General features: G+C 40.7%; 1 protein-coding gene across 2 annotated transcripts in view; it reads left to right on the forward strand.

The window, feature by feature from the left end:
- Positions 1–14483, forward strand: part of JARID2 (jumonji and AT-rich interaction domain containing 2) — a 120554-nt gene that overhangs the window by 75788 nt on the left and 30283 nt on the right. For both annotated transcript variants that reach the window (XM_072152634.1, XM_072152632.1), the window contains exons 5-6: positions 3698–3874; positions 14215–14444. In XM_072152634.1, coding sequence (XP_072008735.1) covers positions 3698–3874; positions 14215–14444 — 407 coding nt within the window. The remainder of the gene's footprint in view (positions 1–3697; positions 3875–14214; positions 14445–14483) is intronic.

The raw sequence follows: 14483 nt of genomic DNA on the forward strand, positions 1-14483 counted from the left end.
AATCCCAAGTGTGGGGAGTTATTCATATATTTGAAAAGATCACATGTTTCCCAAGGGTGTGGGGGGGAACTTCTCCTTTCCAGACCCTCCCATTTGGCAACTGCGTAGTCATACAGCAGATACTAATGAAAGGTACAATATAACATATCTTTTTTTCTGTAAAACCAATTTTTTATACAAAAACACTTTGGCAGTGTATGTACTATGCTCTGTGGGGACTGGGGGAGTGCTAAAAATGGGTCTCCTGGTGACAGGTTCCCTTTAACACTGAAATCAAGCCCTCTCTTCCTCAGAAAGTCCCCTTCACTGTAATCGATGTTCCTGCACCTGAAGACATCACTAACCAGACCTCCTGAAGTCTGATACACAATGTCAATCAGAGGAAGAGGTGTTCAGAGTTCCCCACCTTGACTTCAGTGTTAGGCCCCTTCCACACTTGTGTTGCAGATCACGTCAGAGTTTGATCAGGGTGCGATCAGTGTTTGGTCAGTGAAAAACTGACATTTTGCATCAGAGTTCAGTCAGTTTTCAGTCAGTTTGTTCAGTGTCTCAGTTTTTCACGCACATTTTCGATGCATTTTCACTGCAATTTCAATGCGTTTTTCACGCGCAGGTAATGCGCGTGTAAGGACTCAGGACTGAGCTCTATCTTTTCTATGGCAATTGATGAGTGAAAAACGCATTGCACTTGCATTGCACTTGCAAGTGTCTCGGTGTGCGATGCGTTTTTGATGCGTCTCCATAGACTTGTATGGTGCGTTTTTCACGCACACACACATGTTTTTTTAATGCGCGTTTAAATCTCGACATGCTCTACTTTTGCAAGTCACGCGTTAAAAAAAATGCAAGTCTGAAAAGACCCATTGATTACAATGGGTCAGAGTGTAATGCAAGTTCTGCGCGTCAAAAGCATGCGCAGAAAACGAGCGTGAAAAAACGCAAGTGTGAAAGGGGCCTTAAACTCTCTGCCTCCTTAACTTTATACAACCAATTGACATCTCACTTCAAAGTTGATTTTCTTCATGATGCCACCACAACGGTACCTGACAATATACTTCTAGTGGTTTATTAGGCCAGTTTCGTATGAGTGGCTTAAGGATAAAAAACTCAATTTTTTGGAGCGGCCTTCACAAAGCCCAGATCTCCATCTTATTGAAAATGTATGGTGCAAGCAAATGACTCCAGAATGGGCCAAATTCCTACCAACTATTGTAAGAAGCTTGTGGAAGGATATACAAAATGTTTGACTCATACAGTTTAAGGACAATGGTACCAAGTACTAATGAAATGTGAGTACGTTAAAAGTGCCTTAAAAATCTTTCATTTTTCTGGCATTTGGCAAATATGAATAATTTTGGTAATTCTAATTGACCTAAAATAGGAACGGTGTATTCTGATTTTGTGTTCAAAAGTAAGAAAAAAGATAATCTGTCTTTTTTGTAGTATACAGTATGTAAACTTCTGTTTTCAACTGTGTACATGCACTGCTCAAAAGAAATAAATGGAAAACTCAAATAACACATCCTAGATCTGAATGAATCAAATATTCTCATTGAATACTTTGTTCTGCACAAAGTTGAATGTGCCGACAACAAAATCACAAAAAAATTCATCAATGGAAATTAAAATTTATTAACCAATGGAGGACTGGATTTGTAGTCACCCACAAGATTAAAGTGGAAAAACACACTACAGGCTGATCCAACTTTCATGTCCGATGTCTTTTGTCCGTTAAACAAGACAAAATGAGGGTCAGTATTATTTGTGGTCTCCCATGTGCCTGTATGACCTCCCTACAACGCCTCTGCATGCTCCTGATGAAGTTGCGGAAGGTCTCCTGAGGGATCTCCTCTCAGACCTGGAACATGGCATCAGCCAACTCCTGGACAATCTGTGGTGTTCGTGGATGGAGTAAGACCTGATGTCCCAGATATGCACAGATGTGAATTCAGATCTGGGGAACGAGCAGGCTAGTCTATAGCTTGAGTGCCTTCATCTTGCAGGAACTGCTGACACACTACAGTCACATGAAGTCTAGCATTGTCCTGCATTAGGAGGTACCCAGGTCCAACCGCACCAGCATATGGTCTCACAAGGGGTCTGATGATCTCATCTCTGTACCTAATGGCAGTCAGGCTACCTCTGGCGAGCATAAGGATGGCTTTGCGGCCCTCCAAAGAACTGCCAACCCATCACTGACCCACTGCCAAACCAGTCATGCTGAAGGATCTTGGAAGCAGCAGATCGATTTCCACAGCTTCTCTAGACTCTGTTACGTCTATGTGCCCAGTCACGTCTTTCTAAGCACTCTACACTCATGTGCTCAGTGTTAAACTGCTTTCATCTGTGAAGAGCACAGGGCACCAGTAGCGAATTTGCCAAACTTGGCGTTCTCTGGCAAATGCCAGGCGTCCTGCACGGTGTTGAGATGTGAGCACAACCCCCATCTGTGGATGTCGGGCCCTCATACCATCCTCATGGAGTAGGTTTCTAACAGTTTGTGCAGACACATGCACATTTATGGCCTGTTGGAGATCATTTTACAGGGCTCTAGCAGTGCTGCTACTGATTCCTCCTTGCACCAAGGGTGAAGGTGGCAGAGGTATCCTACTGCTGTGGTGTTGCCCTCTTACGGCCCTCTCCATGTCTCCTGGTCTACAGCCCTGTATCCTGGTTGTGCCTTCAGCCTCTGGACACTGTGCTGACAGACACTACAAACCTTCTTGCCAGAGCTCTGGCATCCATCCTGGATGAGCTGCACTACCTTGTGTGCTTGTGTGGGGTGCTGAGGGAAGTCATACAGGCACGTTGAGGCCACACACCATACTGAGCCTCGCTTTGACTTGTTTTATGGACATTGCGTCAAAGATGGATCAGCCTGTAGTGTGTTTTTCCACTTTATATTTGTGGGTGACTCCAAATCCAGGCCTCAATTGGTTAATGAATTTGATTTCCATTGATAATCTTGTTGTAATTTTGTTGTCTATATGTATGCTGTGTCTTAAAGAAAATCTACCATCAAAATCGAGCATGAAAAACCTGGGACACTTGCTCATAAATCCAGGCACTATGACTTCTTATATTTGTTGTCCATGGTTTCCTTCCATCCAAAATAAACTTTAAAATTATGCTAATGAGCCAGAACAGCTCTGGAGGTTTTACCAGAACCCCTCCATGCTGTAGTGTACACTGTGCAAGGAACTGCCTCCCCCTTTACTTCCCCCACCGACAAAATTTCCTCTCTTGCGGTGAGATTAAATAAGCGAGGAGGAGTGCTTAAGGAGCAGAGGGTGAAGAGAAGACACTGTTACAGCCTGTGTGTCAGCATCACGGAGGGACCTCTGTAATGCACTCCATAGTCCTTCCTGCTCATTAGCATAATTTTAAGTTGATTTTTAGAAGAAGGAGGTCATGGATAACAAATTTAAGTAGATTACCACAGTAACGGTGCCTGGATCTATGAGTATGTGCCTCTGATTTATCATACTTAATTTATTGATGGTTGATTTCCTTTAAGACTAAATAAGGCCATAGCTTTTATTATATACAACTAACCTTAAAGTAGTTTGAAAAGTGGATTATGTGGGTGGTGCATATTAATTTAGGTCCTAAAAAACCAAGTAAAGAATCTACATTATATTTAAGCATGGGAATGTAAACAAATACACAGAATCATTACCTTTTGTTTCTTCTACAGGTTCTCCTGCATTACCAAGTAACATGGTGTACTTCGGCACCTCTCAAGATGGAGAAGATGTTGAAGATGATGACTTAGAACTTGAGGACACTAAAGTGACCACCACTAACACTTCATCCTCATGCCACTCTACTCCTCGAAAAGGCAAAACACACAAGCATGTTACCAATGGACATGGTTAGTATCTTTATTAAATTTTATATTGATGTTTTTGTTTATGGGATAATGTAAAATAGTGTCATATAAGTGAATGGTGCCAAGATGAAACTTTACGTAGGTGCAGGTTATTGCAGCAACATTTTCTGGGCCTGCATCTGTTGTTGGGCCATCTCCTTATTGATTTTAATCACAAGACAGGACATCCAGACATGGGGCCTTAATATGTTGGATACTGTGAAATATCTGGTGGATTGTGGATCTCTCAGTTTCCAAGCTTGTCCTAATAAAGGCAATGTGCATATGATGTGCATGTGGCAGGCACTCACCCTAGCTAATCTATTAGCTAAGATAATTCACTTACACGGGATTTTCACGGACAAGCCTAACTTGCTGTTGGGAACTCAGTGATGAGACCCCCCACAGATCACTAGAACGAGGGGTCCGATGGGGGTATCTAGGACCCTGAGATTAATGGAGCAGATGGCCACGCATGACCATTCTACTCAATTCATCTCTTTGGAGCTGATGGAGATGGCCGGGCAGTCCTCATTAGACTCCATAACAGATTCTATCAAAAATCAGATATGACCCTGTTATAGTCAATGGAATTGTTTGGGCTCAAATTGTGCACATAATTTTACACTCCTAGAGGTCCAGTATTTCTCTCTGGTCTTCTTTGCTCAGATTTGTTTACCTGGCTTCAATTGGGACAGGCACATACATACGTCTGCTGCAGCCAAATAAACCAATTCTGATTTGAGGCCTGATGGACAGCACTGTAGTTGGAGACCTGGTGGTGGTAAAATTTTAATTTATTTTGGAACACCTCTTTAGGCTGGTGACATGCTCAATTCTGGATTTATTAGATGAAGATTTCCTTTCAGTTTTTTTGAGCCAAAGTGGATGGTGGATATATAAGAAAAGAGCAGTAAATGTCCTTCCTGTATACTTTCTATTCCTTGTAAGGCCACTTCTGCCATCAGGTTAAAAAAAATTGTATCAAAATCGCCACTAAAATAAGAGTAAAAGCTCTGCCTCTAGCATCATACGGCAACTATTTAGGTAAATGTCCCTGCAATCTAGACATTATGATTTAGTGTCATGAATGCTTTCAGCTTCTTTGACTAGCTACAGTAAATTTGCATATAGCAACTTGAATGTTGTGACTTCAGCTGTTAAACTACAAAACATTATCAACTTTATGAAGTTTACATAATGTATCTGTATGTCGCAGTGTTGCTAAGGTTTTTTGGAGGGCTTTGGGTACCTGGCATTAACAATTGATTGGTGCTGGCCCTAATTCCGACATTTAAGTTGGTAGATGCTGTGGTTTTTAAACAAGATAGGGATCAAATGATTTGTACCATAGATGAGCCCCTTTTGTTGGAAGTGGAAAAATGGAAACACAGAAATGGAAATGCCCAGTATTTAAGTAAATAAAGGTCAGAGTTCTGTTGCTAAAAGTCAAATAAGAGTAGACGAGTAATAGGTAAATTGTCTCTGGTGTCTATAGTGTATCACCTCTAGTGACACAACACCAAAACAAAAATACCTTCTACCTAAAATGAACTGGAGGGCATGCAGGACACAATCTATAATCTGAACACTGTGACAGTGGATAACAGTATCAACACATAAATTATTACCTTGACTGTCAATGTCTGTTTCTTCCACTTCTAAGCTTCTGGGTGGCATCAAAATGGAAACTATTCTTTATGCCTATTCAGCACCAAGCCTATGGGTCTCACTATGCCATATCTTCTGTTACACCACCTATTGTCTGGTTGTCACTCTTGTTGTAAATAGATCATTTATTGCTTCACTGTCCATCTACAAGGACGATATTGCTGAGAAAGATTGACTACATGAACAGCCCGAGACCATTTCACAGTGCTGTGATTCATAACACACAAGGATATAACCTTGTAATAAAGAACAACTGGTAACGAAGATGTCCTCTCCTGAAGATCAGATGAGAGTTCCTGGTAGATGTGCTGTTACTTCTGTGTGGTAATCTGACACAGAGGTTTATTCGTGTGGTTCCCTCAAAGCCGTCTGTATGTTTGTGAAACTGTGACCATGTCTAGAGCTCCTTCCTGTTGACCTGTCATGCTGTCCAAGCTGTAGACAAAGGAGGACTTCCTCTAGTTTCTTCTCACCAATTGTAGCGTATGGCTCTAAATCAGTGGTTCTCAACCTTTCTAATGCTGTGACCCCGCAATACAGTTCCTCATGTTGCGGTGACCGTAATTGGTGGTTTAGTACTCCAGTGCATGAGGCACATAGCTCTGCTACATGACAATTACACACACATTGGGGCATATTTACAAAGGCCAGTGTAGTGTGCAGGGGCCCCTGCTTGCGCTTCCTGCTCTGCCCCAATAGAGGGCACCACTACTTTTCTGGTGCACCTTTAACTTTGCATGTTAAATCTAGCACATGGTCCAACTGAGCACCGGAACGTCCCCTAATTTGTGGTGTAGACACTTCTTATATACCTGTGCAAACAGCTTGCACTAGAAAAAACATCCAAAGGATGCACAAGGCTTAGTAAATGTGCCCCATTGCATGCATGAAGTGCACAGAACTGCTACATAACTATAATACAAAGATTACATGCATGAGGCACACACAGCACTGCTACATAACTATAATACAAAGATTACATGCATGAGGCGCACACACACCGCACTGCTACATAACTATAATACAAACATTACATGCATGAGGCACACACACAGCACTGCTACAGAACTATAATACAAACATTACATGCATGAGGCACACACACAGCAGTGCTACAGAACTATAATACAAACATTACATGCATGAGGCACACACACGGCACTGCTACAGAACTATAATACAAACATTACATGCATGAGGCACACACACACAGCACTGCTACATTACTATAATGCAAACATTACATGCATGAGGCACACACTCAGCACTGCTACAGAACTATAATACAAACATTACATGCATGAGGCACACACACACACAGCACTGCTACAGAACTATAATACAAACATTACATGCATGAGGCACACACACACACAGCACTGCTACAGAACTATAATACAAACATTACATGCATGAGGCACACACACACACAGCACTGCTACAGAACTATAATACAAACATTACATGCATGAGGCACACACACAGCACTGCTACAGAACTATAATACAAACATTACATGCATGAGGCACACACACACACAGCACTGCTACAGAACTATAATACAAACATTACATGCATGAGGCACACACACACACAGCACTGCTACAGAACTATAATACAAACATTACATGCATGAGGCACACACACACACAGCACTGCTACAGAACTATAATACAAACATTACATGCATGAGGCACACACACACAGCACTGCTACAGAACTATAATACAAACATTACATGCATGAGGCACACACACACACAGCACTGCTACATTACTATAATACAAACATTACATGCATGAGGCACACACACAGCACTGCTACATTACTATAATACAAACATTACATGCATGAGGCACACACACACAGCACTGCTACATTACTATAATACAAACATTACATGCATGAGGCACACACACTCAGCACTGCTACAGAACTATAATACAAACATTACATGCATGAGGCACACACACAGCACTGCTACAGAACTATAATACAAACATTACATGCATGAGGCACACACAGCACTGCTACAGAACTATAATACAAACATTACATGCATGAGGCACACACACACACAGCACTGCTACATTACTATAATACAAACATTACATGCATGAGGCACACACACAACACTGCTACAGAACTATAATACAAACATTACATGCATAAGGCACACACACACAGCACTGCTACATTACTATAATACAAACATTACATGCATGAGGCACACACACACAGCACTGCTACATTACTATAATACAAACATTACATGCATGAGGCACACACACACACAGCACTGCTACAGAACTATAAAACAAACATTACATGCATGAGGCACACACACACAGCACTGCTACAGAACTATAATATAAACATTACATGCATGAGGCACACACACACACAGCACTGCTACAGAACTATAATACAAACATTACATGCATGAGGCACACACACACACAGCACTGCTACAGAACTATAATACAAACATTACATGCATGAGGCACACACACACTCAGCACTGCTACAGAACTATAATACAAACATTACATGCATGAGGCACACACACACACAGCACTGCTACAGAACTATAATACAAACATTACATGCATGAGGCACACACACACACAGCACTGCTACAGAACTATAATACAAACATTACATGCATGAGGCACACACACACAGCACTGCTACAGAACTATAATACAAACATTACATGCATGAGGCACACACACACACAGCACTGCTACAGAACTATAATACAAACATTACATGCATGAGGCACACACACACACAGCACTGCTACAGAACTATAATACAAACATTACATGCATGAGGCACACACACACACACAGCACTGCTACAGAACTATAATACAAACATTACATGCATGAGGCACACACACACACAGCACTGCTACAGAACTATAATACAAACATTACATGCATGAGGCACACACACACTCAGCACTGCTACAGAACTATAATACAAACATTACATGCATGAGGCACACACACACTCAGCACTGCTACAGAACTATAATACAAACATTACATGCATGAGGCACACACACACTCAGCACTGCTACAGAACTATAATACAAACATTACATGCATGAGGCACACACACACTCAGCACTGCTACATTACTATAATACAAACATTACATGCATGAGGCACACACACACTCAGCACTGCTACAGAACTATAATACAAACATTACATGCATGAGGCACACACACACAGCACTGCTACAGAACTATAATACAAACATTACATGCATGAGGCACACACACACACAGCACTGTTACAGAACTATAATACAAACATTACATGCATGAGGCACACACACACAGCACTGCTACAGAACTATAATACAAACATTACATGCATGAGGCACACACACACACAGCACTGCTACAGAACTATAATACAAACATTACATGCATGAGGCACACACACAGCACTGCTACAGAACTATAATACAAACATTACATGCATGAGGCACACACACAGCACTCCTACTTGACTATTATACAGACAAATTTGTTGTACAGGTATAAGAGATGCATATATTTGTTGTACAGGTATAAGAGATGCATATATTTTGTTGCACAGGTATAAGAGATGCATATATTTTGTTGCACAGGTATAAGAGATGCATATATTTTGTTGCACAGGTATAAGAGATGCATATATTTTGTTGCACAGGTATAAGAGATGCATATATTTTGTTGCACAGGTATAAGAGATGCATATATTTTGTTGCACAGGTATAAGAGATGCATATATTTTGTTGCACAGGTATAAGAGATGCATATATTTTGTTGCACAGGTATAAGAGATGCAAACACCACACATTGCCATAGCAGAGGCATTAGGTGGGCCACACTCAGCTTTTCAGCACAGGCAGCCTGCACTTCCCCACCCACAATCCAGAGCCCGGCTCCTCCCACACTGTGTGATGTCATCCCAGGTCCTTCGTGTACAGGAAGCAGCTACCAGTAGGATGTAGTGTGTAATGTGTTCTCTGGTTCCAGATGAATAGCGCTGCTGCAGACGGTAGTGCGACACAGCGGCTAAAGCCATCGGAAATATGTATTTTCCATTGGATTTTGGTGACCCTTGTGTTTCGGTCGTTCGACCCCCGGGGTCGTGGTGCACGGGTTGAGGACCACTTGCCTAAATGTATTGCAGAAGTAATTTTCTAAAATTGATTTAAATATGTTTCCCATGCATGTACGTCCTTGGTTCTGGATGTGTGCAAAACCATTGTAATAAGACATCTATATCAAACATTCTAAGGTGCACAATGCTATTGAAGCGGGCATACAACCAATAGTCCTGTACGACAATATGGGATGGGGTTTGCTTTGTGTTTGGTCTAAAAACTGATTACGGAATATGACATGATGGTTTTGTGGCAGTAACCCAGATGTATTTGGGCATCTGTATGAGCATCATTTGCTAGCGTAATATCCATATTTTTTCTATCGGGATCTTCTTTGGCACAGTCTGTACGTTGGAAATCTCATTAGTGTCTTGAAATGATTGTGCGCTTGCTGCATGCTGTTCAGCTGATCTCCTGCCTGTCGAAACTATGCTGAAGGCTTCATTCCTTGTTTTGCTGTGACCTCACTTGAGCTCTCCCCATGTCACATTCCCACTTAACTTGATAGTCGGCCTGGGAATAGAACTGTTCTATGTAGAGTATTATATGTATGTACAGTCATTTGGGTGGAGTCATGTGGAAACTATTTTCTTTGTTTTTCAAACTTTTAAACTGGATTTTACATTCAATTTGTGTGCATTTATTTTCTAGTCAATTTCCTCACTACATGACATGGTCCCTGTAGGTCTAACACTAAACTCTGGACAGCCTTTCCAATGCAGCAGTAATCAACTAGTTGTGTTAGGAGACACCATTATGGAGGGTAACTTTCATTAGATCATCATTAATGGGTATTCTCATCTGGGCATTGATCTTTAATTTAATTCACCTGCCATTTACATACATTTCTTTAATTGGGTGGTGTTAAAAAAAAAAAAAAAAAAGTACCAGTGTGATAAGTTTCCCATAATTGCAGCCATGTTGTGCCTTAGAAACTGAGGACAGCTATCCTTACACCATGGTTTTTAACCATGTCGTGTCGAAAGTCAATAAAAATTTTTATAGTCTTTTGCCTGTACACACATTTCTTGTTGTAGGTTAAAATTTGTGTGTTGGCTAAACCAATTATTATTATTTTTTTTTGGCTGTGCAGACCTTTCCTTTCAATTTTAAAATGCCCCCCTCCTCTATACCTGTATCAGTGGCCAAAGCTAAGCCATCTATTACAAAATGTGTATGAATATTGTAGTCTTTGTTTCAGAATCTGAGTCCTTTTGCTTCACCTTACATTTCTGCTTCCCACTTGTACATACAGGTGGTCCCCTACTTAAGAACACTCGACTTACATACGACCCCTAGTTACAAACGTTCCTCTGGATATTGGTAATTTATTGTACTTTAGTCCTAGGCTACAATAATCAGCTGTAACAGTTATCACAGGTGTCTGTAATGAAGCTTTAGTGTTAATATTGATTCTTATGACAACCCAACATTTTTAAAATCCAATTGTCACAGAGACCAGAAAAGTTCTGGCTGGGATTACAATGATAAAATATACAGTTCCGACTTACATACAAATTCAACTTAAGAACAAACCTACAGACCCTATCTTGTATGTAACCCGGGGACTGCCTGTACAACAGACATGTGGCATGCTCTAGGTAACCCAACCTCCGATTACCTGGTTCTATCATTCTTGCTACCTGGGTAAGCTGTTATTCTATATATAGGAATACTTGACCTTTAGAATGAAAACCTTTTATTCCTTAATTACTACTGCAATTAAAATTGAGAAATAGGTAAGGAATTCTTCATCTGTCCCAGTACAATATTTACCTCCCCTCTTCCGCCCTGAAGTCCTATCTGTGACTTCAAGACACCTGGCTTTAGCAAAACACAAAGGAAGGAGGAGATTTATCCTGACAGTGCACATCATGCACTAGTAATGATGTACATACCCACCGTACTCTCCGGCCTGATGTGCATCTGAATTATTTCTGACTGTTTTGGCTAGGCTTAGAATTGTGCAATAATCCATACCAGGATCTTAGAGCAGGCTATAGTAAATAGCCCCTCCCCTCAGCTGTATATCTAGATGTAATATCTAACCAGAAGCCTGGTACTACCCAGAGGAGAGGAGCTGTGCTTAGAGAAGAGAACTCACACACCAGTGCATCAAGTCCAGCTGCAATCCTGGAATATAAATATATTTTTCACAGTCCCACTGCTTATAACATAAACACAAATCTTTAGGGCTGCTTCCTAAAATGGTATTGTCAAAATTGTGTGTAATCTTTCTTTAAAGGACATCTCTCACCAAGATGAAGAATTGTAAACCCTGTACACTGACACCCATAGCTTCTTATGCTCTGTTTTTTTTTTGTTTGTTTGTTTTTTTTAAAGGGAACCTACCACCACGAATCTACCAATAAAGGTAGATCGGGTGGTAGGTGGATCAATAGGACGTGAGGATTAGCCCTTTTTTGAGGGCTAATCCTCACGTCCCCGCACTGTTTTGTGAACTTATATTATAGCTTTATGCTAATTTTGTTATGCGGCTACTGGGCCTGCGCAGACGGCAGGTTCGTCGGACGAGGGCACACAGCTGCAAGGAGCTGCTCTCTGATGATTGTGGGTAGGAGGGGTAAAGTGGCTACTGGGGCGTGGAGTAGCCGCGCCGTGCAGCCACATCTGCGGCTACTCCACGCCCCAGTAGCCGCATAACAAAATTAGCATAAAGCTATAATATAAGTTCACAAAACAGTGCGGGGATGTGAGAATTAACCCTTAAAAGGGCTATCCTCACATCCTATTGATCCACCTACCACCCGATCTACCTTTTATAGCCTGTTAGGCTAATTTGCATAATTTCTATAGCCTTTTTTCCTTAAAAACAAGGGTATAAGAAGTGAAAAAAAGGACGGATCCTACCAGAGGAGACATGCATCAGTATGTCAGTGTGCTGGGTTTACAATTCTTCATCCAGGTGGTAGATGTCCTTTAAATTTAATATTGTATCTTAGGTCTTGCCAATGTATTTTACTTTACAGACCTTATCCTGAAAAGGGCTTACAGTATCCATTTGAACCTGGACACTTTTAGACACTGTGCTTCCCTAGGTCAGAAGGAAACTGCTTATCTGCTTATCCTGCAAATTCCTTTGGCCACATCTGCATCTGACCTTCAGTGTCCATTCGATTTATTTCATAACTTTATGAAAATAAATGTGTTGTTAGAATATAAAATGTAATGCTGTTACTAATGTTAATGTTCTAATTATTTCCGATGGTGCATACTTGTGCCAAGCAATGATGAAAACGAGTGTATAAAGCATAACATATGCAGGTTCAATTCTTATTTAGTGTTCCATAATCTAATAAGTGTAATTTGATATTTCTCCCAGGAAGTATTTATCACCTTTTTTTAAAATAATTTTTCTCTTTGATTTTAAAATTGTAAAACAGAGAAATTTTATGAACAATATGGAAATTGTTTAACGATGGTCTAGATCGCCCTAAACAGCGGGCCACTGCCGCACAAGGACGATCTATTTATCATCATCATCAGGATCCTAATGGCACACCGATGAGTGATGATGAATATAGTTTTTTTTATATTTTTCTGAGAAAAAAAACTAAAATAGAGAAAATCTACACAACTTTTTAATATTTTTTTGGTTGACAGGGCTGGTTTTGGGCTTATTTTTTATGTGTCAAGTTGTTCTTTTCAGTGGTATGATTTTAGCACACATAACTTTTTAGAACATTTTTGTGGAGGGATTTTATGAAGAATTGTCATTTTTGACGAGGTTTTAGTTTTTTTTTTTACGGCGTTCACCAAGTGGGTCCAATAATGTTTTATTTCCTGTACAGACTGTTGCGGCGATACCAAATGTGTGGGTGGGGCTGGCTTGTGATTTTTTGGTTTTTGTACTTTATTAGATAATTGAGGGAATGTTGGTGTTTAGGGTACTTTTTATTTTAGTTATGTTTATTTAAAAAAAAAAAACTTTGGTGGAAGGGAGGGCTGCTTAAAAAAAAAATAAACATTTACTTACCTCCATGCTCCCTCCCGGCGTCCCGTGTGTCTCTTAGGTCTGTGCCACCGTAAACAAACAGGGGCACGGAAGCTGCGATGCATTTTTAGCTTCCGGCCGCAGTTTCCATGCTTCTATATGTTTAGAGGGGCACGGACCAGAGAGATGGCAATGTGAGACGCCAGGAGGGACCACGGAGGTAAGTAAATGTTTATTTTATTTTAAGCAGCCCCCACCTGGCCACCAAATTTTTACCTTTTTTATTTTAGCATAGATTCTCTGTGTATTTATTTGTTGCTTTATTAGACTGAATGTCACAATATTTTCTGTGAGTTTGGTATGGAACTCTGCAGAAAAAAAACCCTTTGTATTCCTCCATATGAAATCCTAAGCATGAGGAGGTCTATAGTAGCCTATAACAACAATCCAATAGAAATGAACATGGCTTCCACTTGTCTCTCTCCTGTAGAGCCAAATAGTTTTCCATGTTTTAACCTCTATCATTTTTCGAAATGTTACTTTGTAGTTTTCAACGGGTCTTGCAAATCATCGAAGGACAAAGAAACTTCTCATAGACACAAAAGCAAAGAGGCCACACCAGGGAAAGAAAAGAACAGCTATCACAAAGCCGAGGGCCGGAGAGATTCTGCCGCTGCTAATCACCAACCTGCTTCGAACACGGGCTCGCATGCCAAAGGGCTCGCTGCTAACAACCACCACAGTCATCTTAGATCGGCTCAGGATTTAAGGAAACAGGTAAACATGGTTTACAAAATAATAGAAATAATGTTTATA

The sequence above is a fragment of the Engystomops pustulosus genome, chromosome 5 (assembly GCF_040894005.1).
Source record: "Engystomops pustulosus chromosome 5, aEngPut4.maternal, whole genome shotgun sequence".
NCBI lineage: Eukaryota > Metazoa > Chordata > Amphibia > Anura > Leptodactylidae > Engystomops > Engystomops pustulosus.